This window comes from Cinclus cinclus, chromosome 14 (genome assembly GCF_963662255.1).
Source record: "Cinclus cinclus chromosome 14, bCinCin1.1, whole genome shotgun sequence".
Lineage (NCBI taxonomy): Eukaryota > Metazoa > Chordata > Aves > Passeriformes > Cinclidae > Cinclus > Cinclus cinclus.
In genome coordinates this window covers 21,225,533-21,253,486 of record NC_085059.1, presented here as the reverse complement: position 1 = coordinate 21,253,486, position 27,954 = coordinate 21,225,533, and the positions used below count along the sequence as shown (strand labels likewise).

The window sequence follows — 27,954 nt, the reverse complement described above, 5'->3', positions numbered from 1 at the left end:
TGCCGTCCTGGCGGCGCAGCGCAGCGGGGATGGCGGCGGACGGGCGGCGGGACGACGAGGAGCTGCCGGTGTACCTGGCGCGGCCCGGCCCGGCGGCGGTGCCTCGCCAGAAGCGCGGGGGGCTCTTCTGCAGCGTCGAGGGCGCCTTCGAGAGCAAGACCCTCGACTTCGGGGCACTGCGCGTTGGGCAGCGCCGCGCCCCGCCGCCCGCCCGCCCCGGCCCCGGCCCCGGCCCCGACCCCGACCCCGACCCTCCGCCCGGCGCCGTCCCTGGCCCCGGTCCGACCACTGACGACCTCCGCGCCGCCTCCGGCGCAGAGCGGCTCCAGGACCCCGTCCCCGCGGACGACAGGGTAGGAGCCGGCGGCGCGGCGGGGCTGGGCCGGGGCCGAGGCAGCGGGCGCGGGCCCCGGGGCGCGGTCTCGGGGGCGGTGCGGGGTCTCGGGTGGGTCCGGCTGCCGCTCGCACCCGGGGCTGGCCCTAGAGGAGCCGCCGATGGTGCTGCGGTGGCTCCTCCGACCCGCAGCAGCTCCGCGGCCGTGCCCGGTGCGCGAGCGGGGTGTCGGCGGTCTCACCGCGGCACCGGTAGAGTCAGAACGGCTGGCTCGGTTTGCTACGGGAGCTCCTCTATACCTGTACGAAAGAATACCTGCTCCCACGCCACCGAACATAGGAAAAAACCCCCAAAACAGTGGAGATTTTGGAGCTGTTACTCCAAACCAGGCAGATCCATATCTCTCATGGGCACAAACTAGAAGTATCACACCAGGGGCGGGGGGTGGCACGTTGATCTGGAAGTGACAGTGGTGAAGGTATCACTGGGCACAAAGTTTCCCAACTTACACCGAAGTGATAAACTTGCCCATCCAGTTCCACAGTGTAGTCCTTCTGCTGGAGGGTGAGATGGTTTGCTGTGCTGGTTCTGGTCCTAGGATTAAGCTGAATATCTTGGTTAGGATTGTAGTGGTCCTGTGGCTCATTTTTGAATCAGGCAAGTAAGGCTATTTGCTGCTGTTGGTCAGTAAGTTTATTACAGGCTGAACTTTTTAATAGCCATCTCAAGGTCACTTTTTCAACCATGAACAGAGGCACCCCCCCCCCCCCCCCCCCCATTTTTGAAGATGGAATAAAAAATCACCTGCATCTTAGCACAGAGAGGTGGAGTGGTTGTCTTTCTGCAGAAACCTCCACTTGGGTCTGGAGTGCAAACTGATGAACAGCAGACATTTGTGATCTGGAGGCCTAACCTCACCAGCTTGAGCCTAGTGGAAGCATGGCAGTGAACTGTGGTGACTTGAGCTGTCTTGGTTTAGGGGAAAAGCATCAGGCTCTCCTAAGTGTCCACTGTCCTGTGTAGGACTATCTAGCTAGGCAATGCTTGATTTGAGCTTTCTTCATTGCACTTTAATTTCTTCAGCCTCTGCTTTTTTGATTTTTACTGGCATGCTTCTCAGTTCATGTTCTTGAGCTTTGCTCCGTTACATCTGTTCTACAGAGTCAAGAACAAAATTAGCATTATTCCCGTCAGTAACAACCTTGTCCACGTGGTTTAAGTAGCAGCTGTAGAACTGACCACTGCATTAACAATTTTATGCTGCTGCTTGTTGGCAAAGGAGCTGAAGCTCCTGACAGCCTGTCTGCATGCTTTGCTGTGAGCTTTTCTTTATTAGCTGTGCCAAAAATTTTAAAAAAGCCTTGTTCCCTTTTTAGGTCTTATGTAGACCCTTATCTCCGGTGTTGTGTTGCTGAGGATTTCCTTCAGCAGTTCTTCTCTTCCTGATGATTTCTGCCACTAGATTTCTTCCTCTGAGGCTTTCAGCATCAGGAACCAAACCTCTTTTATCTGCACACCTTGTGTAAGAGGGTGGTCAACTTCATACGTGTATTTTTGTGTGTGCATGGCTAGAAGGAATTGTATGACTTGGTACTGCGGCTTTCAAGCTTTTGGGTGACCTAGAATAGGACAGTGTGATGGGAAATGAACTGTGCACACTGAGCCCCATTGCCTGCATAGCTATGGGGAGTTTGCCTGTACTGGACTCAGGGCACACAAAGACACTTTTGTCAAGGCAAATTGAACTTTGAATAATTTCACAGATTAAGAAACAATGAGAGAGCTCAAGTTATCTACTCTTGCCCAAGTAACTTGTTTATTAGAGAAGCTGAAAGTAAGAGACTTGCCCGCACCCAGGGCAACAGACAGAAATGTGTCTTCTGATTTTTGCAGTGAACAGTTTATTGGAAGTATAACAGACCAACACACCTTTTTTGTTTTTTTGGTTTTTTTTACAACGACATTAATTACAATCAAAACACCAATGTTTCTACAGAGAGACAGCTGCAGTGAATAAATGCCTGGTGATAATATCTGGTGTCATGCAATTGGACAGTGTAATACAGACCCAGGCACATGGTCCAACCTTGCTTTGTTTTGTCACAAAGTCTATTGGAAGGACAAAAGCTGGGCTGTGTATTGGGGTGCATTGGGGATAAAGCTCAGAGCAGGTGGGAGCTGTGCCTTTGCTGTGTCAGTGGGAGTTTGAGTTTTGCCGGTGGATTTAGGGACAGAGAGTGAAAGTCATTAGGGTAGGGGCTGGGGGACTACTGTGGAGGCCGTGGCTACGGGAAGCTGCCTCTGTGGGCTGGTGGAACAAGAGATGTGCCCTTCAGGTGGTCTTTGCTCAAAGCAGGAGGTCTGTTTCCCTGCTACTGAGTTCTGCTGCAGTAAGAGTTGTTGTTGCACAACAGTTAAGATTTGGAGGAGCAGCACTGGGGGGCCAAATTCAGTGCTGATCTGCGCTATTCACAGGGACTGTTTTTAACAAGACTGATTTAATTCAGTGAAGGTTTTCATCAGGAATAGCCAGGGTGGACTCTACCCTTCTGAAGTGTCCTGTAGTTTTCTTCAAGAGCTGTCATGCCATTTGTTTAGCCACAGCAGATTACTATGTTCACTTTACTATCATGAAGTAAAAAGAGAGCTTCTCTGTAGGTCACAGACAACATCGTCTGACTTCCTGTGGCCAGGATGTTCATGGAAGGCTGATGATGCGTGTGCAGGTACTGGAGAGCTATAATACTGGGCATCTGCAGAGGCAGCAGGGCTCTGAGGAGCAGGGAAGGAGCCTTATATTTTGTGCCTGGTGCCTGGGAAGGTCAACCGGAAGCCTGTGGAAGCTCCTCCGCGTTCCTCCTCACTGCTCAACCATGCAGAGACTATGCATTTTCACCCTCCTGTGCAGTCATACAGGCAGGAGCATGTGGTGCTAACCCCTCAGACACTTGGTCCTTCCTGCTGTATGGTTCTGCAGCCAAGTTGTCATTTCTAATGCAACTGGCTGTGGTCCCACAAACATGAGATTGTGGCTTCACCTCAGGGGCAGCTCCATTGGTGGGGGAGGAAGGGGAAAAGGAATGCAAGGGAAACCAGCAGGCAGTGGAAGCAGGCAAAGAGCTCATCTCCTGGAGAAGACTGGCAGGAGCCAGTCCTTGGCTTTTTCTTGGCAGTCAGCCAGTGTCATGCACACCTGATTGTGTGATACCACTTAGATATCACACCCTGGAAATACAGGCAGGGCTGTCTCAAATGGAGAATGAAGCTTGGACTAACTTGATTCTCTCTTCGTTTTTCTGACACTTGTAAAATGTGCTCTGACTTCAGCATTCAGCTTTCTGGTTTCCAACGCCAGTAATTTATAGTAGGAAAACCAAGCATTGGCTTGGGCCGGTCTGTGTCTCACAAGGCAGCTTGGCACAATCTGAAGTTGTGCATGGCCTTTAGCAGTTCAAAATCCTGAATTTGTGGAAGGGATCCTAAAGCACTTTGATAGCATGAATTCATCACCTCAATATCGCAACTGTGTTTTGGTTTTACTTGTTCTTTTTATAAGAGAATAATTTGGAATTACATTATCTCTGTTACTTTTACAAGCAATAGGAACAAATCCAACCCACCGAACTAGTTCCTACATAACAAATGTAACAGTTAAACTTGAATTACAGTTCATGGAGTTGAATGCTAAATGTTCAGGTCTTTCTTGAAAAAAATCCCACATATATGTGTTTGTGTTTTTTAGGAAATCTGATGCCTGAAGCACAGCAATAAGAGTCAGTTCTTTGGCTGCTTGTGCTTGGACAGAGGTTATTGCCAGCATTCAAGCAAAACTGCTGAGTTTGTTATCCCCCCCCCCCCTGTTTAAGAAGACAGATATTGGATTCCATGGGAGTTATGCAGCAGGGCTAGATTTCCAGAGAAATGAGGGATTCAGTCGAAGAGTTCCTGCTTGCTGCAGGGAGCTTATGTTTTACCACTAAACTTACCCTAGCATGGAAGTAGTTTGATTTTTCACACTACTTGTGACAATAGTCCTTGGTTTCCTTGTGTCCTTGTTCTCAGCTCTGGGTGGTCAAGGCTTTGGAAGTGGCTGGCCCCATGGGGTGTGTGGGCAATGCAGTGGGAGCAGGGAAGCTGGCAGGAGTGGCCTCTGGGGGACCTGGCCACTGCAGCTGGGGCACTGAGGCAGCAGGCCAGTCTTGAACTGCCAGGGCTTTGATATGAAGCTGTGAGTGTTATTTGGGCTGATGTGGTCCTGAAAACATCATGCTCTTCTCGGGACATATTGGTCTTTATGGAATTTTTAAGTAGAAAAGAAACTGGGTTTTGCGGCCAGATATAAAACAGAAAGCCAGCCCCACGTTGACACAGCCTGTTTTCAGCCTGCTTGAAGCTAATATTTCCAGGAACATGGCAGGGGCTCTGGATATGCAGGAACTGTTCTGGGTGCACAGGACTTCCCACTTTGGTGCAGGGATGGTGCTTCTGTCCCTTGGATTCACTGCCTCTGAGGTAACTTAACCCCTGAAAATTCATCTGCTAGGGGAGCAGAGGGGATGCTTTCATGCAAAGAATGTATAAGGGAGGAGGAGATTGTATGCATGGGGACAGGCTGGCGTGGCAAGTCTGCTGAACATTATGTCATTTGAGCCCAGATAGTTCCATGATGGGTGATGTTCACTGAATGCTGGTTGTGTCTGTATGGGAGTCATTGGTCACAGACACATAGAGCTGGTGGGATTTACTTTTTCCTTTGCATTGGAGCCAGGTCAGGAGCTTCCTGGTTCCCAGAGAGGAGGGTTGAGCCAGGCTGCTGAGCACTGGTGGGCCACAGCCAGAGTTGTGTTTATTTTGGTGCCAAAGTCCTTGCAGCAGTATGGGCCTTCTATTCTGCCTTCACACCACTGGTGCTTCTCACCCTGCTTCTCTCACTTGTGGCTGTCCACAAACACCTGGAGCATGAGGAACTTTTGAGCTCTGAGGATTGCCATTTTAAGTAACTTTCAGATGGACTGTGCTTCTCATAGAGGATACTTTGAAGCATGTGAGTATAGCGCCTCACACGCTGCGCTGCACCTGGAAGAGATCCTATGGAAAAAGTTTTTTTCCGTTTTGAATGTTTTGGGCCCAGGACAGGGTGTTTGATTGTATTTGTGCAAGTGTCACATAGCAACCATGAAGAAAGCACATCTCTTCCAACGAGGGGTCTGAAGTCACTGTGGCTGGCCAGCATCCAGGGGGCTGATGCAAGCTTGGCTCTTGAAACTGTCCAAGTGTTGAAGTCAGCAGCATCTGCATAGTCATTTATCTATTATTAACTAGCTAACTGCTGCTCTTTCTGTTACTGAGTCTAGACAAAGTTAATGTGGCACTACCACGCATGGCAATACTCATAAACTTTACAGAAAATGCATAAGTGAAGTTTTGAGAGGTTAGGTGATAGGAGTTGAGGCTCCAGCCAGTCTAATTTCAGTAGCGAGCAGGACTTGTTCTTGACTCATTGCAGTCTTGTGACAAGAACAGTGTGGTCTGGTACCTGATCTTCTCCCCACAGGCTTTTAGTTGCAGGGGCTCTGGCACAGCACTGTTGCCCCATTCCCTGCCTGGTGCTTGCAGACATCCCCTGTCCCATGGGTCTGCCATAGAGGGGAAAGTTTCCAGCCATCTCTTGCTGACTGCAAGAAATGCTGACTGGGGTGCAGCAGCTCACCAGCAGTGGCACAGGAGCTGGGACAGGGAAACAGGAGGCCTCAGCAGCCCTTGCAATTTTGTTGGTATTCTCACATCCCTGGTAGTAAGAAGTAAGTTGTTGAGCATCTGCTGACTTTGACTTCAAACTGGTGAAAGGTTTTTGAGTTTAGAATAAATATATATTCAGTAAAACTATCCAAGAACTTCAGCAGAAGCACACAGAGTAACAGACTCAGTGGGTAACAAAAGCTTTAGGCTGGGTTACTGCAGAGCACATGGTACTGACAGTCCATGCTTCTGTCACCCACTTGTCTCAGGGCTTTGCAGCAGTCAAAGCTGGCTGCAGTGTCAGGGGTTGTGCTGTGAGATGGCTCTGCCTGTGCACATGCTGGTGAGCAGGGTGCTTGTCAGGCCCCTGATGCTGTTGTTAAGTTCTAGTTCAGAAAACAAACTGGAGGGAGGGTTTGGGTGTTGGTCACCCAGATCAGATGGCTTATTTTTCTGCCAGAGAGTAGAATTGGATTTACAGCAACATCCTTGCCAGGTGTGGCTGTAAGATTTTCCTAGTGGAGCTGCCTGGCAGCAGGGTGTGTAGGAGCATCCTGCTGATGGTGTTCAGAGCTCTGCACAAAGGTGGAGTCCCAGGAGCTGGCCTGGAAGAGAAAGCAAGGTTCAGGGTGGTTGTGGTTCTTAGGACCTGCTGGCAGCACAATGGATTGTGGCAAACAGGAAAGGGTAGATGAGTTTGGGAAAGGGTAGATGAGTTTGTCCCATTGTGGTACAGCTTTTGCTGGCATGGTCATGGCCAGCTGTGGGCCAGGCTCGGCTTCATCTGTTTCAGCACACCCTGAGTACTTGTGAACAGTTCCACCGTTTAAACCTTCCTACCAAAGTCACAGCAGAGAAAAGGGAAGAAGTCCTTGGAAGAGTCGTTGCCAGCACTTGTAGTGTTTGTGTGGCATGTAGGATTCCTGAAGCCAGATGTGTGGTGTATTTTATTATTTTTTAATGTTTCCAATTCTTGTGCATGTGAAAGAAAGTTGAGGTGATGCAGGTGCATGCCAGCAGTCCAAGACAGCCTGTTCTGTAACAGAGCTTGTTCATTGAACTTGCCAATGCTACATGGACGGTCTTGGTCTGCACAGAGCCCTGATTGTGGCCACTCCCATGGGCTGTCCCTACGACCTGGACGGAGACACAGACTGGACAGCGTTGGTGCCCGGCGCCGGTATCGGTGCCCAGTGTCAGTGCTGGTTCCCGGCGCCTGGCGTCAGTTTTGGTGCCAGTTCCCGGTGCCCGGTTTCGGTGTCTGTTCCAGGTGCCCGTTCCCGGTGCCCGGTTTCGGTGCCGGTACCCGGTCTCGGCGTCCATTCCCAGTGCCCGTTCCCAGTGCCGGTGGCCGGTTTCGGTGCCCGTTCCCAGTGCCGGCACCTGCCGGGCGGGGCGGGGCGGGGCGCGGCCTGCGCGGTCCCGGCGCCCTCTGGCGGCGGCGGGCGGGGCGGCGGGCGGGGCGGGGTCGGTGCCGTCCCGGTGCGGCGGGCGCGGGCTCGGGCTCGGTCTCGCCTTTGTGAGGAGCGGCGCGGAGGTAGAACGGGCGGCGGCTCGGGCCGGACCGGACGGGACCGCGCGGAGTCATGTCGTACCAGGGCAAGAAAAACATCCCGCGCATCACGGTGGGTGCGGCGGGCGGGCGGGGCAGGGCTCTCCGTGGGGCGGGGGGGAAGGCTCGGTGCCGGCGTCGCGGGTCGGAGCGGGGCGGCGGCGGCGGCGCGCAGACAAAGAGCCGGTGCCCGGCGGTGCCCGGTGCCGCTGGGGGGGTTCCCCCGGAGGGGGCGGCTGGCTGCTCCCCAGGGCGTTCCCCACGCTCGGTGTCCCCCCGAGCAGCTCCTCGGTCTCGCTGTGCCAGGTGCGGCGGTGCCGCTGCAGCGCTCAGGGACCCGCCTGGCCCGGAGAGGCGGCGGCTGGTGGGTTGGCCCCGGTCCCGCCGGTGCCCCGGTCCCGCCGGTGTCCTGCGGTGCCGCTCCTCGGGCTCGGGGGTTCTGCTTTGATCGCTGCCGTGGCAGCTCTGCTCCGCCGCTCGCCCTGTGGAGGCTGCGGAAAGGCTTGCTCCTGGGAAGGCAGGCTGGGCTTTTTTATCTAGTCGGCTTTTCGCTGGCTTCACTGTAGCCCCTGAATTTTCCGCTGAATACAGCTCTGGCCCTCTGATGAAAAAGGAAAAGCAAAGCACTTGACTTCCGTTATTCTTTTGCATGTACAAATGTGAACAAAATGCTCTCAAAGAAGCACTAAGATCTTAACCACTGCAAAGAGTAATTTCTTTGTCAGCCTAGATTCAGGTGCTTTCACAAGCAATATTATGGCTTTACACATAATGCCTTTTCTGTATCCTTATACCACCATGGAGACACCCCAGTTACTGATGCAGGTGGGATTTCTCCCATTCTCTGAGGCTTTTTCTTTATTATACTCTTTATCAATATGCAGGGCTTGTACCTGCTCCTCTGGGAGCCAATGGCAGCTCTCTCCCCTCAGTGGTAACAAAATCTTCAAAGCTGCTTGATTCATCCCTGTTAAATCCTTTCCTTTTTTTCCTGAAGCTGAACATGTTGCGCTTCTGTCACCCAAGCAGTGGGCAGGTTGGGCTTGCATGAAGGATATATTGGAAAACTGGGTAATTGTACTTCCCAACAGCTATTGTTTCAACTGCCTAGTGTGTTTCGGGAGATGCAGAAACACTCCCTCCTGGTTCCTCGTGTACTCAGCAGTGCTGCAGTCAGTATTTGTAATTGATTTTTGCCAGTAACATCTGAAAAAACCACAGTTTACCTGTTTGGAGGCAGTTTCTCACCTTTTCTAGGACAGCCATTTTAGTGGAGAGGCCAGGAGCATGAGTGGTGCATATGTTAGTGTGAGATAAATTTCTGTGCAAATTATTCCCAACATGAGTTGTAAAAGCCTGGTCCAAAGCTGTGTGTGACACAATGACAGGCAAGACTGTAGTCCTTGATGGAAGGCTGGGAGGTACAGGCGTGTCTTGTCAGCTGCGCAGTGGAGGAAACATGGGGAGGGGAGGTTAGCCAAGGCTTTGGTTTTCTCACTGATGCCTCCATCAGCTTCCTACGGATGTATTGCTCTTCACTGCCTTGTTTTGTGCACATGCATCAGAGACCACTAAACATGGTATTACTTTTCAAACGTGTGCTGATGCTAGGGTGCCCAGCGCAGGAGGATAGTAATTTCAGATCTTACGTGTCTGTTGAGAGAGTTTTTATTGGTTCCTTTTCTTTGGCTGTTTGGAAAGATAATCAAAGTGTTTCCCCTTTTGCTGTCCACAGTATGTTTTTCTGCAGAAAGGTGTAAGACTAACATCTCTTGTCCTGATTTTACAAAATACCTGTTAACAGAACTGTTGGTTGAATCAAAATTACTTAGTCTTTGTGCTTTTGTCATAAAATCCTTTCCTAGGCCAGGTAGACTGGAGATCCCGTATTTTTTCTTGGTGTGAGTCATGCCCACCCCAATCCCGCTGCTGGAGCCCTCTGTGATGTCTCTGCCACCTCTAAAATCAAGGAGGTCTGTATGGTGTTGGCCTGGTGCACGTGGGGAGGAAAGCCTCAGTTACTGACTAGACAGATTTTGGTAAACTGGTAGCTATCAGTATGTCATTTCTAAGCCACAAACTGTAGGGAATCATGCTGTAGCTGGCAGCTTAACTATCTCTTCCTATGACACTAGCCAGGGATTCTTCCATGCTGTTGTGTGGTACATTAGTAAGGAGGAAACATGAGCTTCTGATGAAACACCAATGCAATTAGTGTCTCTGTTTTTACAAGGGAAAAAGCAGTAAAACCATAAACCTGCTTCTGTGCTCCCCTAATTATTCCCTAGTGCTTTGTAAACCAGGTGAGCACTGTTCAAGGGTTCAGCAGCTTTCTGGAAGTGCTGCCTGATTTTCTTTCTGCAGCATCACTCTGAAAAATGTTGAGACTACCTGATACTTTGGGGTCTCAAAATTACCAGATGATGCTTAAGGGCATCAGGAGCAGAGTGTGGGCATGAGGGAATAGGTAATGGGTTTGAAAGCTTGATACCAAATGCAAACAGGCAGAGAGACAGGGAGAGTTCTGCATAAAGGCTTACCAGGATGGAGAGGTGTTGAGGGCTGGTGGTGAATCTGGCAGGTTTTGGCACAGCTGTGCTGGAGGGAAAGCTCCAGGCTTGGCCTCACAGGCATCCCTTGTGTCTGCAGAAATGGATCCTCACAGAAAGCACCACACCAGTGGCAGATGAGCTACCACTGTCTGCCCGAGTGCCTTGGGGGCGCAGTCAGCAGTGGAGTCAGTGCCAGCGGTCAGGCAGAGCTGCGTGCAGCCACGGCCAGCACAGCATCTCACACCTTCGCCCAGAGGCTGTGCTGGGCAGTGCCCAGGGCTCGGGCTGCTCCCTTCCTGGCCATGTCCCCGTGGTTCCTGCTGCAGGGGCGTTTTTCTTCTGCTCAGTGCCCGATGACACAGCTTGACGCTGACTGGTGAGAGCTGCGGTTTGTGTACAGAGGCACAGTGAGTCCTGATATGGGAACAGTGCATTTACTGTGGTCTGGAGCTGCTCGGTAGCATGCACTACAGAAGCCTGGCTATTAAATCAGACTAATTTCCTCATAACTGCTTAATTCTCTTCCTTCCCGCTTCCCCTGCTTCTTTGACACCTGGGCACACTCCTGAACCATGCCAGAGCCTGTAGGCGTATCATTTGGATTTTCCTTATTCTGTTTAGTTTCATTTTTTTCCTTGCATTCATTGGGTGGGAGCTGGTGCAGTCCCTTCACTGCTGGATGGGCACGGTGAGTTCTAGCCTAATCTCCTGAATGGATCCCTTCTTTGTACTTCAGCCACTGTGGATCTCTTAATTTTGTGTACTGACAGAGTTAGCACTGAGCAGCCCTTCACATATGCCACAGAAGGACCTCTTGTGAATGTGGAGCAGGCATATTCCTTGAGCTCATATTAACAGTTAATTCAGTAATTGTCAGTGCAAGAGTTTCCTGCCCCTGTGTCTCCTGTGCCTGACTCCCTTGGCTTCCTCTTGTCTGATGTGCAGGGAAGGGCAGGCCAGCATCAGTATTTGCTGATGCTCCCATACTCCAGTGAGAACCAGCTCCAGGAGTTCAAGAAAGCAAGTTGGAGGGGGAAGGACAAAAAAAATTGAAGGCCTGTTAGTGGATCTGGGCAGGGAGATTTTTTTTGTTATCGTGTCTGTGCTCAGGGTCCTCAGCCCCAAAGCTGAGCATCACCCAGCATGTGCCCCATGGGGAGAGGTGTAGCACAGCTGTGCTCTGGCCCAAGTCTGGGACTGCCAGGCTAGCGCACACCAGCTGTCCTTGTGCCTCGGCTGCTCCTGAGAGGTGGCTGTCCCTAGGTCACCTTCAAGATCTGGATCTCCTTGTGCTCATGGAGGTGCGTCAGTGCAGGTTGTCCGAAGGAGCTGTGCATACGGGGGCTGTGGCGTGCCCTTGCTTCCAGGCTGCCCTTAGACAGTACAGTTCGGGCAGACCTCTGCCCGGTGTGTTAGCTTGGGTCGGGGAAGAAGCGGGGCTGACCCTGGGTGTGTTTGTTGGAGAGGACGGTGAGTGGCAGGAGAACCGGGAGCAGCTCAGCTGAGCTGCTTTCCTGCGGGAGGCGAGGCTCCCTATGGGCTGTGCTGGGCGGGGAAGGTAAATCCCCCTTGCCGGGATTGGGGTGCCGGGCAGTGGGGGGAGCCCGCGGCTGTTCCCACCCCAGCTGCAGCAGGGCTGAGCGCGCCGGCGTTCCTCTCCTTTCCCCACCCAGTTCCTTTGTCTCGGCTGCGTGTGGATGAGACTGCTGTAAAAACGCACGCGGGGCTCTGGGCTTTGGTTGCTGCCGGGATGCAGGAGTATTCTTTGTATCCTTCTGTTGACAGAATGCTGCAAATTCCCACCGCGGTGGCGATACTTCAGAAATTGCCCCGTGGGTGGCGGGTGGAGAGCAAACCCATTTCCCTGCAGAGCAATTAAGCACGCAAGAGCGTCACTGGGCGAGGCTGGCATGTGAACCCTGCTGATGGCTCTGGTTCGCCCTTGTCCAGGCTCAGACTGTGCGACGGGAGTGTATTTACTTGCCAAAACCCAGGCTGTGGGCAGCAGGGGTAACAGAGAGGAATGTAAGGTGTGATCAAGAGCTGAAGAGTTGATGCAAGGTGTTTTAAGCAGTCAGGTAGACAAGATGTTCCAAGATGTTCCTTGGCACACCAGTCAGCCTATGTCACCTGAATCCATGGCAGGCATATATGGGATCAGGTGGTTTCCCCCCCGTACTGCCTGCAGCTGCTTGTGCAGACTTGTGCAGGTGGAGGTTGGTAGAAGAGCAGGACCTCAGCCATCCCAGTTCCTCTGGACAGGTTCTGTTCCCCACAGGACAGTGCCCATCCTCTCCCATCAGTGTATGCTGAGCTGTCTGGTCCAAAAATGTGAATGCAGGAAGAGCATAAACACAGTTCTGGTTGGGGGTGTTCCTCTGTTGTCTGGCTGTGCTCCTTTGAAGAAGGCTGCTGGCCTCTCCAAGTCAGTAGAAAGGAGAGCAGAAGAGATGATAAATCGTGAGACTGGAGTGCAGTCCAATGCCTCCTGGTTTTCATATAGACCTGTGAAATGCCTCAGAAACATTACTGCAAGCACAACAGGAGAGTGACAGATTGCCAGCTGGATGTCTGTCCTGTTTGTGGTCTTTGAAAGGTGGTAACGAAGAGAGTAACTTGTCTTCTTTAATGCAACTTACTTTACATGGTATATGGATAATATTTAAAGATATGCCTTTAGTACAAACTTGCTCTAAGTGCTGGTGTGTGGCTCCTGCTGCCTGCAGAGCTATGTGTGTAATGTCCCAGCATAGGAAGCTTTTGACTTCTCTGCATATTTTATGGAAGCATATTTGCTGTGTCCCCAGTGACTCTCCCTTGTGCTCAGTCTGCCTCAGTGGTGTTTCACTTAGAAACAGCTTTAGGAGTATTTTCAATCCTTGCTCTTGTACTCTTGTGTGGAGTGTTAGTGCAGGTCTAGTGACCTTTTTGCACCATCGGTGGTTGAGGTGAGCAGTGGGAGAGTGCCTGTACAGAGTGCTAAGAATCATAAAGTCATAATATATTGAGGGGTTAGGATGGACCTTAAACCCCCTCTAGTGGGACACCTCCCACTGGATCAGGTAGCTCAAAGACTTAACCAACCTGGCTTTGAGTAGCACCAGGGTTGGGGAATCCATAACCTCCCTGGACAACCTGTTGCAGTGTCTAACCACCCTCTCAGTCAAAAGTGAATGAAGCATGTGTGTTACTGCTACTGACAGCTGCTGTGCTCTTCCCTTTTCAGAGTGATCGTCTCCTGATTAAAGGAGGGCGAATAGTCAATGATGACCAGTCATTCTATGCTGACATTTACATGGAGGATGGCCTCATAAAGTATGTATGGGATTTCTATTATCTCCGTCTCCCCTTGAACCAGCTTCAGGTTGGGTGGTTATTGGCTTTTTGTGGCTGTGGTCTGTGCCCAACTTGCCAGGCAGTAAAACTGGATAACCCTCTCCATTCAAAGGCTCAACTGTCTGCAGTGCGTATAAGCACAGATGTGATTGTCTGATGTGTTTTCAGAGGAACTCCAGTGACTGAATTGCAGTCAGGCTTGTGCAATTGTGGTACTGTCCATTGTACAGCAAAGTTGTGTCTAATTGCACAAGGAACAAGGTTTATCTTTGGCTTCTGTTCTGCCCTGCGTTAACCTTATTAGCATGAGTGACCCCACACAGGATCCTATTTATTGGTACTAACAAGGACAGTTCTGTGCTGCAAGTCATCTGCATCCTTGAGATTTCCAGGAATTGCAGGGAAACCTCTGGGTTCCCCCAGCTTCTCTGCGTACGTCTCAGAGCTGCAGGAATAGCTCCATTGTGTAAAGGCGTTCAAACTTGGCCAAAGGTATTGTGCTGGGGCCAGCTCCACACTGGTTGAAGTGTAAGAACCATGATAGTTTATAGCCCTGAGACTTGAAAAGGCATTGTTTGTTCTATGGTAAGAGTTAAAAATCCAGCCTTCCCAGGGTGGTATATATTAAAAATCTAGCAGCAGATAAACACTTCAAGAAGTGTGATTGTATTTTTATCTGGTGGACAAGACCATTTGTGATTGACAACTGCTTGTACACAAGCAGGGATCAGAGCCAGCTTCAGGTGCTGCTTTCATGCATGCTTTCTGAGTATCCTTGAGCAAATCACTGAGCCGCAGCTACACCCTGGAGGCCACAGAATTTCACTTCTTACAAGAGAATTCTGCAAAGAATACAGTGAGCAATTAAAAACCTTTATTGGTGATTCATCTCCATAAAAGCAGTGGGAAGAGCTGCTGGCTTATTTCTGTGAGGACAGTAAAGTGAGCAGTTCTGTCCACAGAATTTTTGTTACACTAGAGAAAAGAAACTGCAAAGTGACTCAGCTTGAATGAAATGCAAAAATGGAATTTGTTTCTCATTTTTACCTCCCCAGTGTGCCAAGGAAATTAGAAGTTTTCCAAAAACTAAAACCAATTTATCTTTAATCTTGATTTATCAGGGAACACTGAGAAAGGCTTGATGAAAGTAGGATTTCTGAAGGAAGAAATTTGAAAGCTGAGTTGAACATATGGACTCATAAACGGGTTGAGGGGACAGGGGCTGAGAAATGTTGAATGTTGAGATTCAGGTGACTTGGCCTGCAGGAGGGCTGAATACATCTAGTTGTGCTTGAACAGGACAGGCTCCAGAGCAGTATAGTTGTGTATTAGGTTACTGGTGGATTTATGCTGGAATTCTCTAGATTTCCTGTTTTCAGAAGACATTTTTAGGTACTTGTGATTTTAGCTGCCTTCACTACAGTGTGACCCTGCTGTTAGCAAAGCTGTACTTCAGAAGAGACAAGGTGAGAGGGGGGAACTGTGCACTTCTTGGGAAGACAGTGAGCCCAGAGCTTGCAGGTTGTACCATGAGCCCAGCAGGCTGCAGCCAGTCAGGCTGGGCACTTGCTGAGCTATTTCCCAGCTCCCAGGAATCCCTTCACTCTTGGGACTTTGCTGTGAACAGCATTGCAAGTCCCTGATAAGCCCTGAGGTGGCCTAGCAGCTGTGGCATTACAGTGGAAATCATCTTTCTCTGTAAATAAGCTCAGACTTGAGCCTTACTTAAGGTGGGCAGAAGGATGGGAGACAGGAGAGATTAGGGGTGTAGCTCACTTGGAAGCAGGGCCGGTGTTGGGTTTTGTGAGCATGCATCCTGGATGAGCAGTCAGGACTGCTCCACTGGAAATGCATTCTGGAGCCTGTGGGGTGTGAGGTGTCCTAGGCAGGTTCTCACTACACACTGCAGAGATCACCATCAGACCATACTGCTCAGCTACCCCAACCCACTGCTTGCCCCAGGCAGCAGGTGCCATCCAAGGAGCAGAGGAGCTGGACAGATGGCAACCACTCCTGGACTAAGCACAGCGTAGGTGTAAGCAAGCCAGACAGTCCTGCACATCGCTGTAGAGTGGAGTGATTTTGCTCCAGCAAGCCCAGGTCTGGGAGCAGGACAGAGTGGGGTGTTCTGCTGGCAGGGAGCTGCCCTGACAGTCCCTGGCTGAGCTGTTCAGAGGTTTTGCCGTGGCTGGTTTTCCTTTGTGTGAATATCTTGGTGTGATCTCATCAGGCAGATCGGAGACAACCTGATTGTTCCTGGAGGGGTCAAAACCATAGAAGCCAATGGGAAGATGGTGATCCCTGGAGGAATTGATGTCCACACTCGCCTGCAGATGTCATACAAGGGAATGACTGCTGTGGATGATTTCTTCCAAGGAACAAAAGCAGCTCTGGCTGGTGGAACCACCATGATTAGTAAGTGCAGCAGGCATGGCCTGTGCATGACACCATCCAGCACTCCTGCAAGATCATCCAGTTCCTTTTTTTTCTGTGCTTTTCTCAGTCTTCTGTGTTTTCAAAGTCCATGACAGTGTGTTCATATTTTCTGTGATCTCTGTTAATGCGGTCTAGGGAGTAAAGATTGGGATGAATTTGGATCCTTAGTAATGATGAAGTGATAGGACAGGAGATGTGTGTAGGACCCTTGCCCTTGGAGAGCCTGTGTTCTGCAGTGCTTGTCTGCAGCCACTGTTGCCCCTGGGACTCTCAAAAAGGAACAATGGCATTAACTTCTCTGGTAAATAACAGTAGGGCAGCATGGTGCTCAGATGACTCCGAGCAGAGGAACAGAGCAGTGTGTTGGCATCCCACACTGCTTGAAAATAAACAGTGCTAATGAAAAAGGAAAGGGAATTCTGAGGTCCTTCTCTGGAGGATGCTATGGCAGTGCACTGGTTTGAGGTCCAGGCGTTGTCCTGTGCAGTGGTTACAGCTGTGTGCACTGCAGGGTTTCCTGGGATGCAGGAGCAAGTGTTGATCCTTTCAATAAAAGGCTGGGTTCCTTGTCCTCCCCCGACCCTTCTTCCTTCCTCTGTGCCAAAAAAAAAAAAATGTTTTGTGAAATGGTCTGTGGCAAGGCATGGAGATTCCATGCTGAGCAATAAAAGGTACATTAACGTTGCAGTGTAGGAGGAGGCTGTGTGCTAATGGGGTGGGAATGGGGATGGGGAAAGACAAGGCTCTTCAGTTTCCAGCCAGTTTCTTAGCAGAAGCATTTAAAAAGGCCTGGTCCTGTGCCAGAGGCCATTAAGCAAAGGCTCTGTGCACTTCCCTGCCAATAAATGCACTTGAGAGGCCAAGGCACGTTGTGAAGGTGACAGGATCCTCTTGGGAGCCGCCCTGAAGCTGTTGAAGAGCCCAGCCCGGGGTGGTGGAGCTGCCAGGCCATGGTGGAATGGCCTGCTGGGGAGCCCTTGGCCAGCCCTTGCTCTGCTGTGCCCCTGCAGTGGATCATGTGGTGCCAGAGCCCGAGGCGAGCCTGGCCGAGGCGCTGGAGCGCTGGCGGGAGTGGGCTGATGGCAAAGCCTGCTGCGACTACGCCCTGCACGTGGACATCCCGCGCTGGAGCGACCGCGTCCGGCAGGAGCTGCACACCATGGTCCAGGACAAAGGTTCGTTCCCTGCCACTGCCTGACTGGCCTTGGCCAGCCCTGCCCCCTGGCTGGGGAGGACAGGGGGTGGCTGTGCTGTTGGGTGTCTGTGGGGTCTTGCACAGCTGCCAGCGGGAGCTGTGCCCACCTGGCAGCTGGTGGGGAGGGTGGCCAGAGCAGGCAGCCTAACCCACCCAGCTCACCCCTCTCTCTCTCTCTCTCTCTCCTCTCTGCCCTGCCTCAGGTGTTAACTCCTTCATGGTGTACATGGCCTACAAGGATTTGTACCAGATGTCCAACACTGAGGTGAGACCCCCTGCACCGCCATGGTTGTGTTGATTCGGGAAGCAGTGGGGGGGCGACAGCCATGGTGGGCGTGGGGCAGCTCAAAAGGCTGGTGGCTGCTGTCCTTGGCCAGGCCTCACTGCTCCTCTCCTGTATCCTGGCTGCCTGTGCATGGCTGCCCCATGGGCTGGCAGAGCCCTGTGCTGCAGGCAGAGGCACAGGTCTAGTGTGGAGATCACTAAGAGCATCTGCTGGTGACTGCATCCTTCAGAGAGAGCTGGTCCCTGCATAGTCAGAGCGCTGCCTGGCATGGCTATGCTGGATCCTGCTGCTGCCAGAGCGAAGGGTGGAAGTGTCATGAGGGGTGCCAGGACCAAGGGCAGCCTGTTCAGTAATCATTTCTTGTCTTTCTTCTAGCTTTATGAGATATTCAGCTGCCTGGCAGAGCTGGGTGCCATAGCTCAAGTTCATGCAGAAAATGGGGATATAATTGCACAGGTAACTAACTACTTCTGGCATGCAAGAACTGAAAATCTATCAGACAGATTTGGTGTGGGGCATTAGCAAAATGGCTCTGAAGCCAGATATCTAGTGCAAGGTGATAGCCTTGCTGTCCAACAGTAATGTCAAAGTTAGCAAGATTTTTTGTTGTGAATACATTGTGCATAAGTGAATCTGATATAGTGCATTAGTAACTACCTAAATGGAATTGAGTGTCCATCAGCTATATGTTTGCTCCAGCTGCAGCTGTCTTCAGTGTTGAGAGGCAGAGACTTTTGCATTGCACATAACAAGCCAGGAGAGGTAAAATCCATTAAGAACTGCCTTGGCAAGAGAGATTTTCTCCCTGTAAGCAAACAGGAGGCTAATGAAGCTGGATGTACAAGGCAGGCGTTCTGAGGGATATGGTTTAGTGATCAAATGGGTAGTGTGTATTGGCCTTCTGTGTTGTAATTGGTGCTGGATGGCAGAAGGTCCAAATGTTTTGATTCTCATTAAGACACAGAAGACATTGCTCAGTTAAGTTTTGCAACTATTTGTTTTTTTCTCTCTCTTGTTCTTGGGAGTTGAAGGAGCATGAACCAAGAGATCATTCCTTGGAGCATCTTTTCAGACTAAAAGAATCAGTTTTTGTTTGGACTTTTAGAGCCACAGTGCACAGTTGGATGGCTCCTTCACATGAAAACCAAGTGGTCAGAGGAATTGTATTGGCCAGAACTTATCTCTGTTTTAGCACCTGCCTAATCATAAAGTGCCCCAAAATTACTAATTCCTAGCACTTCACAGACCCAGGAATTGGAGAGGTGGGGAATTTTGTAGCCCATTTTTGTCTCCACATTGTGCTTGTTTCATTGAAGAGGTTTAGGTCAGTGCCTTCTCTTTCAAATCCCTTGAGGGTACAGCAGCCTCTCACCATGCCTGACAGGATGCCACAGGACACAGGTTGTGGATGGTCCTGAGGGAAGGGCTTGACACAGAAGAGATCTGCTTTTTTCGTTGACAGTTTCAGTCCTGTGATATCCCTCTGTTCTTCTGATGTCCTAGGAACAAGCCAGGATGTTGGAGATGGGAATAACAGGCCCTGAAGGCCATGTGCTGAGCAGACCTGAGGAGGTAAGATGCAGAGGACAGTCCAGCCTTGCTTCACTGAAGAGTTTTCTCAGGCACAGTAGGGCTCAGTGTATTTAGTGTGGCCAGGCAAGTATTGGGGCAGGGGAGAGTGTGTGTACATCCATTTATGCAGGCACTGCTGGCTTTTTCATCATCAGCCTAGGAAAGAGCAAGGTGCATGTTTGTGACAGACATTTCTCAGTCTTGGTTGAGTTGCCCAGCAGAGACAGAAGCCCTTGTTCTGAGTCACACAAAGAGGAATCAATCAACCAAAGTGTCTGTGTGGCTGTAGCAGCCTTTGAGGCTGCATTGCAGGGCATTTGTGTTATATAGGTGGCTCCACAGGTGTGAGAAGCCTAAGAAGAATCTAATGATGAGTTTTAATTTCTCTGAGAATTACTGTTCCCATCTAAGTGCTGACAGATGTGTGTTTCAGAGTCAGATGGAAGCGTTTGGTAGAAGGAGTGGGAGGGAAAGAGAAGGGGAATTCCCTGGTTACAAATCACGGTCAGAACACTAATGAGATTACTTCTAATTTTAGCTTGCAGGGATTTTTCTGTTTGGTCCATTAATATGAGTTGAGTCTAATTTTAGGTAGGTTTCCTTCACATAACTCCCTGCTGAGAGGTGCTTTGACTTCCCACAGCGTGTAAAAGAAGAAAACAGTAGGAATTTGGTACAATAGCAAAGTTGAGCAGGGAAGCACAGGGACAGATTTGTACTTCAGAGCCTGGTGAAATAAAATCAGTTGGCTTAAATTAATAAGTGCAGGAAGTTGGCTGTATTTGGGCTAGTAACAACATAAATAACTTAGTGTAATAGAGTAATAGTATAATAGAGTATTTACTCTCTTGGAAATACAAGAGTGTAAAGCATTTTCCTGTACAGGGAAGAATCTCAGTGTCAAACATGGTGGCTCAGAGTCAATCTTGTTTTTATGACTCTAACCTGTTGCCACTAGTTGGCAAGCTAAGATGCAATTACGGGATGCTGTGGTTGTGCCCAGATCTGAGGACTGTCCTGTTACCATAAGCAGTGCAGATCTCATCCGAAGCCAATAAAATATTGTTAAGTGTTTGATCTTGAAATGCCATTAAAGTGTAAGGCAACTGAGAGCAGTGCAGGGCTGTAGATATTATCTGTTCAGCCAAATCCAGATCTCATTGCCTTTGAAAATAAGCAGTGTCCTTCTTCCAGAACGTACTCTAGCTGGGAAAATGCTAGGTGGAGCACAAATGACCCTGCTACCCCACAAAGGCTGCAGGCAGATGGCAAAGCATTAGGAGAGTGGTCTGTGGCTCTGTGGGTCTTCTCTGTCCTGGAGGGACCTCAGTGGGGGTTAAAGACTTGTTCTTCTATCAGGTGATGGTGGTTACTTGGTAGGGCAGGATGATGTTGCTCCAGATTGTAACCTGCTGTGAAGGGTATTCAGTGATGGGTGTTTGCTCCTGTCTATATGTTAAACCCCATCAACTACTACAGCGCATAAGTACGGTGATAAAAAAAATGCCTTCTCGCTTAAATTTCTATTTAAAGAGTCTTTAACGAGGGAAAAGCCAGTTTTCACTGTATAGCAAATAGGTCTGCAGAAGTCTGAGAGACGTAGGAGTGCGTGTGTGTCTGGATGCAGTGCTCTGCTTCTCTGCCCTGGGACATTTTGGCTGTTGTGATCCCAGGCATTCCCTTGAGGGCTGGATCATTTTGTCTTTTTAAGGCTTCTGTTTTGAACTTTCTCAAGCGAACACTTGAAGCCAAATTGTAGAGCAAACACTTGGAGAGCTCTGGAGTTGAGCTGAGGCTGAGCACAGGCTGATGTAATAGTCCAGAGATATCCCTCCTGGTGGAAATGTCCCTCCACTGACAGCAGGACAGTGAGATGGGGTGGCTGTCAGCAGGCTGGGGCAAGCAGCAGCTGCACTGCAGGATGGCCCCAATGCTTGCCAGCATGCAGCCCTCTGCACCCTGCCTCAGGGGTGCCAGGGGACATCTGGTTAAACCCACTGCAGCTGTGGGACAGCCTGGAACAGGGAGTGCTATGAAAGGCTGGACCTTCCCCCTGCCTGGCATCAGCCTGCAAGCTGTGCTGGCAGGCTGGGCAGCAGTCCCTGGGTTCCTTGGGCTGTCAGGAGAGCTGGAGCCAGACAGTGGAAAAAACAGCAGATGCAGCTCTGCTGGCCCCCAAGCAGGGTTCAGGCAGTGCTCCTGTGCCAGGCGTTGTGTTACTGTAGCCTGCCTTTGGGCCAGGCCCTGGGGAGACAGAAGCTTCCCCTCTCAGGACTGCCTGATTAAACTGCCCTGGGGGAGTCAAGGGTAAAAATGAGGGCACTGGGTGTCCACAGCAATCAGTGGTGTGCTGAGAGTAACAGGGGCTCCTCCCTGCCCAGCCATTGCTCCTCTGTAGCTGTGTACCATCCTCTCTTCCAGCTGGAAGCAGAAGCTGTCTTCCGGGCCATCACTATTGCCAGCCAGACCAACTGTCCTCTCTACGTGACTAAAGTGATGAGTAAAAGCGCTGCTGATCTCATCTCACAAGCCCGAAAAAAAGGTGAGTGGCAGCTGGTGCTGCACTCAGCCCTGCCACTGCCACCAGGATGCTGGATTATGTGGTCCTCATGTCCTTGTGCTGGTTTTGCCAAGATCAGCACTGTGCTTCAAGTGCTGTCCAGTGCTTCCTCTTCTGCTAGGGAGCAGTTATCTTAGGACTAACTTAGGACTGACTTGTGAAGGGCAGGGTGACACTGCATTAGGCCGCATGGAGCCACCTCCTGTTGTCAGTCAGGTAACATCAGTATGTGGGGCACAGGTAGGAACAATGCTTTAAACACCACAGTTTGTCTGCAGCTGTGAAGGGCTTAGTGTGGATACTTGTTAAATGCATGTGGTTTGAGCTGCTGCATATAGCTGTGGCCTCCCTTTGAAGTGCTGGTCCCTTGGAGGTGCTTGAGTGCCTTTTCTGGTGGCTGGGAGCTCCATTTGTTGTTGGTGGTAGAGCACAGGGATGCCCCACAAGTGTGGGTGTGTGGACAGCTCTGTTCACAGTGGGCTCTGTTCCCTTGCCCCAGGAGCTGTGAAGGGGAATTCTGGTGCACAAGCGTTTGTGCCCTTGAGCAGGAGGACCCTGTGGTGATGTCATGGGTCTGGGTATTCGTAGGACATGGCAGGCTGCTGGTAGTGCTGTGGAGCAGAGAATGCCACCAGGCTCCACTGAAACACTGTTCTTTCTGTGCCCTTCTCCAGGCATTGTGGTGTTTGGTGAGCCTATCACAGCTAGTCTGGGGACTGACGGAACACACTACTGGAGCAAGAACTGGGCAAAGGCTGCGGCATTTGTGGTCTCTCCGCCACTGAGCCCAGACCCAACCACCCCTGACTACCTTAACTCCCTCCTGGCCAGGTGAGTGACAGCTGTGCTGGGGATACTGCTAGGGGAAGGTGGACTCTGGATAGGGAAGAAAGGGGTCAATCCAACCCGAACCACTTCACTGTAGGCAGGTAATGAACTGAGCAGTGAAATGGGTCTGACTCCAAGCCATGTTGGTTTATCTCCTTGAGAATAGATGGAGGGTACCATAAGCTTAACATCACTAGTGAGAAAAATACCAGTAGTCATGAACCATTTTAAATACCCTGAAGAAGACAAAGAAATGAGGACAAGCTAAAAGACTTGTCAATGGAATGATTTTCCAATCTGGAGAAGTGGGGAATGGCTGCCTGGATTGGGATGCTGCAGGATGATGCAGCATGCTGCTCCAATTTGGAGCAGGCTTCACAAGCTGGTGGGGACCCCAGAATACAGCAGATGTATTCACACACTTATATAGGTGAGCAATAGCAGAGCCTGCAAGAGTGCAGGAGACCTTCAGGAGCAGATCCTGCACATCTGGCTGGGATGGCAGGTTGCTTTTTCATCCTGAAGGCAAAAGGGTAAGGAAAGCAATTGTTGAAAACAAAGACAAACAAGAAAAGCGCTTCAGAAAATTTGCTGCAACCTTTCACAGTTACACTCCGTCCTCTCACTGGCAAGGCCAGTGCAACAGCTGAGGACACTGCACATTCCTGGCCCTATCTGCATGCCACATGTCCATCACACACCACTCCCAGCCCGTGTTTGTACATCCAGTTGTGCACGTGCTACCTGGTCTATTAGCCAGGGGATAGCTGACACTGAGGGGGTTGTAAATGGACATGCCCTTTGAGGTAACACTGGAAACCTGTGTACCAAGATGAACAAGGGATGAGCAGTCGCTAAGACTCCAGCAGGGCACATTAGGATAAACCTGGGTTGTGCCAGAGTGGAGATGCTGTGTCTGGGTATAAGAGAAGTGCCAGTGCATTTGCAGTTTGAGTATGCAGCTCACCCTGCATTTTGCTGTGGTCAATGAACAAGGGATGCCTCAATGCGTACTGGATGTGTGATATAGGTGCAGGTCTTAACAACTGGCAAGGAAATGTGAGCCCTGCTCCTGAACTGCTTTTCTAATCCTTACCTTCCACTTCCAATTTACCCCAGATCTCAAAGAAGACACAAGTGATTCTTGGTCCCTGAAGCTCATAGGTGTCTGTTCTGACAATTTTGCCATACCATTTTCTGTGAGGCTGCAGCAGGAGGAGAGACCATGAGGTTCCAGTGGGGCTGGACGGCTTGTTTGTCTCCAGCAGCAAGCATGTTGTGTTGTCATTCTGGGACTCTCTCTGTACAGTTCATCAGACATACGGCAGAAATTATCCGAGGAAGGTGGAGATTACCTGTGGATTAGGGCAGATTTGCAGCCTCAAGGAGAGTCACTGTGTCTGCACTGTCCAGGTGCTTGAGGCCCTTTGCCTCATGCAGGCAGTGCTGGGAGCTGGCCTGCCTTCGTCTGCTTCCTTTTGCCTGGCAGCAATGACTTTCCAACTGCTGCCTGTCCAGTGTTACCTGAGCAGCAGCTGGGTGACTTCCAAGGAGTCATGGACAGCTCCTCAGTGCTGCCTCCTCCTGAGCCCTGCCTTGTCTGTGGGCAGCTCGCTGGCTCTCTCTATTGCCTAGGAGCGGGATGGGTCAGGACATCTCATCTGCCCAGGTACCCCTTTGGGCAGAGGGTGAAGAGGCTTCAGTGAAGCTTTTCTGGGCTTCCTGCAGAGAGCTGCTTCTGGGGAGTCCCAACTCCCCCCATCCCACTGCAGCAGGCTTTCATGGGGTGGGGAAGGCCTATGCTAGCCCTCATCATGCAGGAGCTGGCAGCATACCATGCAATGGCTGGCTTGTGGGACAGTCCTGGAGCAGAGAGGCCTCTTCCTCCATGTGTGGCAGAAGGGCTCTCTCAAACAGACCTGACTAAGTGCCAGAAGTGGAGTCTGGTATGAAATAACATTTTCTGGCCTGACACAAAGACCACCCTGTTCCCTAGGAGCTGAGCTGTTGACTTTTTTTTTTTGGTACAGGATGCTGTCCATGCTCAGGTAGCACAGCATGACAGAGGTCTCAGGCCCACATGTAATACAGCTGCCCCAGGGGCTGGATCAAGTGGAAGTCTTCAGGCTGAGGGACTGTGGAAATGAGGGTGTAGAGTCAAAAAAACTGAACTGGGGGCTGCCTGTGGCCAGAGGAAGTCCATATCCCTCATGTTGTTGTTGCTGTCTGACTGCAAAATGAATGATAGTGGGTTTGTTCCACCCCTCTTCAGTGGTGATCTGCAGGTGTCGGGGAGTGCTCACTGTACCTTCAGCACCGCGCAGAAAGCCATTGGAAAAGACAACTTCACAGCGATCCCAGAAGGAACCAATGGCATAGAGGAGCGAATGTCTGTCATCTGGGACAAGGCAGTGGTGAGAAGCCCTCCAGGGAAGGGGCAGAGTGGGCAGAGGTGGTTGCCATCTCACACACCCATGCTTCTGCCCCACAGAGCTGGGCACCCAGCTTGTTCCCTCTCTGGTTTTGAGAGTCAAATCAAGCTGGAGCAGGAGAGGTGGCTGTCACAGGCTTGGGGTGAACATCCAGAGGCTGTAACTGTGCCCTCAGTTCTTGGTGTGTCTGACACTAGTTAGTAAGATCAGCCTCAGAAGCTTGGGCCCAGTCAGCCAGTATGTTTTGTGGGAGTGAGGATGGTGCTTCTCAGGGCTCTTACTCACCCTTTCCCCATAGAAGGACTTAATACTCTTTGTGTGTGAGCAGGCCACTGGAAAGATGGATGAAAACCAGTTTGTGGCTGTGACGAGCACTAACGCTGCCAAAATCTTCAACCTATATCCTCGAAAAGGGAGAATAGCAGTGGGCTCGGACAGCGATCTGGTTATATGGGATCCTGATGCAGTAAAGATCATCACAGCAAAAACCCATCAGTCTGTAAGTCCTCTGCTCATCTGTGTGAACGCTGGAGGGTGGCATTTGAGTAGTTTTGTAGAAAGCTTGCCTGGCTGCTGGGAGCTTGGTAATGTCCTGCTTGGCTCTGAGGAGGAGGGACTGAGCCCAGGCTCCAGGCAGTGCCTGTTGTGACTGTGGGTTGAATGTCCAGGAGCCCTAGGGGCTCATGGGGCTTTTTTCACCCTGCTTGGGTATTCTCCTGACCCTGGCCTATGCAGGTGTAAAGACACACATTTTTCCTTACCTTGGTTCCTCTTCCAGGCACAAATATTATTCCTGGTTTTGCCACAGTGCTTTGTTCATGCCATACCTCAAGCCTACATCCTGCCTTTGTCTGCTCTTGGAGTTCTTCCTCACACTGAGCTTCAAACCAGCAGGTCCTGGTTCATGCTGGGAGCCCTGGTGGGCTTTTACTGTGATGGGCTAGTGATCTGCAGGAGGCCTCTGAGCTGGCAAGGCTGGTAAAGGTGTCTTCTGTCTGCATTGGTGACTCCAGCAGTGAGGCATGGGGACTGACCCACCCTGAGTGGGCAGGCAGTACTCTTGTCCCTCCTGACCATCATCCTGGGGTTGCTGCAGGTGGCTGAATACAACATCTTTGAGGGGATGGAGCTCCGTGGGGCCCCACTGGTTGTCATATGCCAGGGGAAGATCATGCTGGAGGATGGCAACCTGCATGTGACCCAGGGGACTGGACGGTTCCTGCCCAGCAGCCCTTTCCCTGACTATGTCTACAAGCGCATCAAAGCCAGGAGGAAGGTGAGGAGATGGGGATGCCAGGAGACAGAATTGGGATACTGTTAGCCCAAATTGCCCTTAGTAACTGGTTGGTTTTCCTTTGCTGCTCTTGGTGGACCCTGTAAGCAGTGCTGCAAACTGCTGGTGTATTTTAAATGTACAAAATAGCTGAGGCTTGGATAGGGAGCCCTTTGTGTTAGTGGTGTGCTATGGTGGAGGCAGATGCTCTTCAGGGTTAGCAGTCCTCATCCTGTCCTGCTGTAGCAGGAGTCTGGAGGGAAATGCTGTTTAAAATGAAGAGATTGGCCAAAGTCGCCTTATTCTCCCCCATTTGTGCAGCATAAATCCCATCTGGGTGACAGCCTGTTGCACTGGCTCTGCACACCTTACAGGGCAGTGGGGCTGTGCCGGCCTCAGTGCTGCAGGACTTAAGGTGCATGGCAGTGTGAGATCCTTCTGTAGGGGGACTGAGGAGCTGATGTTCCCTAGGCTCAGAGAAGTGTCACTGTCTTCTTCTCTCTGGTGACAGATGGCAGAGATGCATGCTGTGCCCCGGGGCTTGTATGATGGACCCGTGTTTGACCTGACCACCACCCCCAAGGGGAGCACCCCTGCGGGGTCAACAAGAGGGTCCCCCACCCGTCAGACACCACCCATCAGGAATCTCCATCAGTCTGGATTCAGCCTGTCAGGTGAGCACATGTGGTGGCTGGGCTGGGAGGGGGCAGAGCCACTGGCCGTGTGTCCCTGTCCCTTGCCTGGGGCAGGGGGCAGTTAGAGGTGGCCTGTGGCAAGGTAAGAACAAGAGTGGATTATAGCAGGGCAAGATCCTGTGTGTCTTGTAAAGGACATGGCTGGAGCTGCACCTTGCAGTAAAAGCCAGGCAGACTGTGGAGACCAGCACAGCATCCGATGCTGCTCTTTCTGCATGGGTCTGTTCACAAAGCATCTGCAGAGACTTCCAAACCACTGCGGCTCTTGGGGTTGCTGCTGGTGTTGGAGAGGGAGCAGGTTGTAGTAAATAGCCTCTGGAGGGCCTTGGCAAGACTACAGGCTGCCTGACTGCTCAGTCCTGTGAAAAGACACTCTTAACTTTGTTTTCTCCATTCCCTTGGTACTTTCTTGTCCTATCCCAGGTACCCAGGTTGACGAAGGCATGCGTTCAGCAAGCAAGCGCATTGTGGCACCCCCAGGAGGCCGCTCCAACATCACCTCCCTGAGCTAAATGTCATGGCTGAGGAGGAAACAAAATCCCTGTTCAAGCAAAGGAAGAAAAATGGTGCATTGGTGTTGAAGAATGAAAAGAAATAAACCTGTTCTGAAGAATCAATAAGCCTCAAGCCTTATGTTTCACAAATGCTACTTGCTACCTAGCTTTAAAGATGTTGCTTCATTTTGTTTTTGCATAGCCTTAAAGTTCTGTTGTTACTGTTGTGGGTTTGGTTGGGTTGTGTTTTGCTCTTCCTCTCTGTATGCATGCTGCTCGGACAGGTTGCTCGGTTCAGTGTTGTTGGTGTTGAATGTGTGTGGGATGCTGTGGTGTGGGACAGTGGGAATGGCTCACAGGGCGACCCAGCCAGGCAGAGGTGAGGGGCAGGGTCTGGCTGGAGGCAGGATGTCAGATGGGGAGGGCAGGTGCACTGAGCTCGTAGGGAAAGGTGGGTCTGTCACATTCATCTCCTTCATCTCCACCCAGTGCTCTGGCGTTTCATCACGAGGCCTATGGGGGAGCTTGAATCATCTCTGTAACAGCTGTCACAGCACCTTGTGTAAGGAGTTTTACTACTTTGTACACTTTATTAAAAAAAAAGTTGTTCCTTCAAACAACTCATGTTGTCGGCTGTCTCTTTGTCAGGCTGCTGCTGCTTGGCTGGGGC

The 27,954-nt window shown here is 50.9% G+C and overlaps 1 protein-coding gene across 2 annotated transcripts; it reads left to right on the top strand.

The window, feature by feature from the left end:
- The first annotated feature begins 29 nt into the window (after positions 1-29).
- DPYSL3 (dihydropyrimidinase like 3) lies at positions 30-27,302 on the top strand. 2 transcript variants are annotated; one of them, XM_062502519.1, is made up of 14 exons: positions 30-353; positions 13,404-13,492; positions 15,744-15,928; positions 16,960-17,124; positions 17,348-17,409; positions 17,806-17,886; positions 18,934-19,002; positions 21,424-21,544; positions 22,237-22,393; positions 24,663-24,804; positions 25,151-25,321; positions 25,919-26,098; positions 26,607-26,769; positions 27,214-27,302. In XM_062502519.1, exons 1-14 carry the CDS (start codon positions 30-32, stop codon positions 27,300-27,302), a joined length of 1,998 nt encoding a protein of 665 aa, XP_062358503.1. The 2 variants fall into 2 exon arrangements, with proteins under 2 accessions (XP_062358503.1, XP_062358504.1); XM_062502520.1 differs by lacking the exon at positions 30-353 and adding an exon at positions 7,660-7,698.
- Positions 27,303-27,954: the final 652 nt, after the last annotated feature.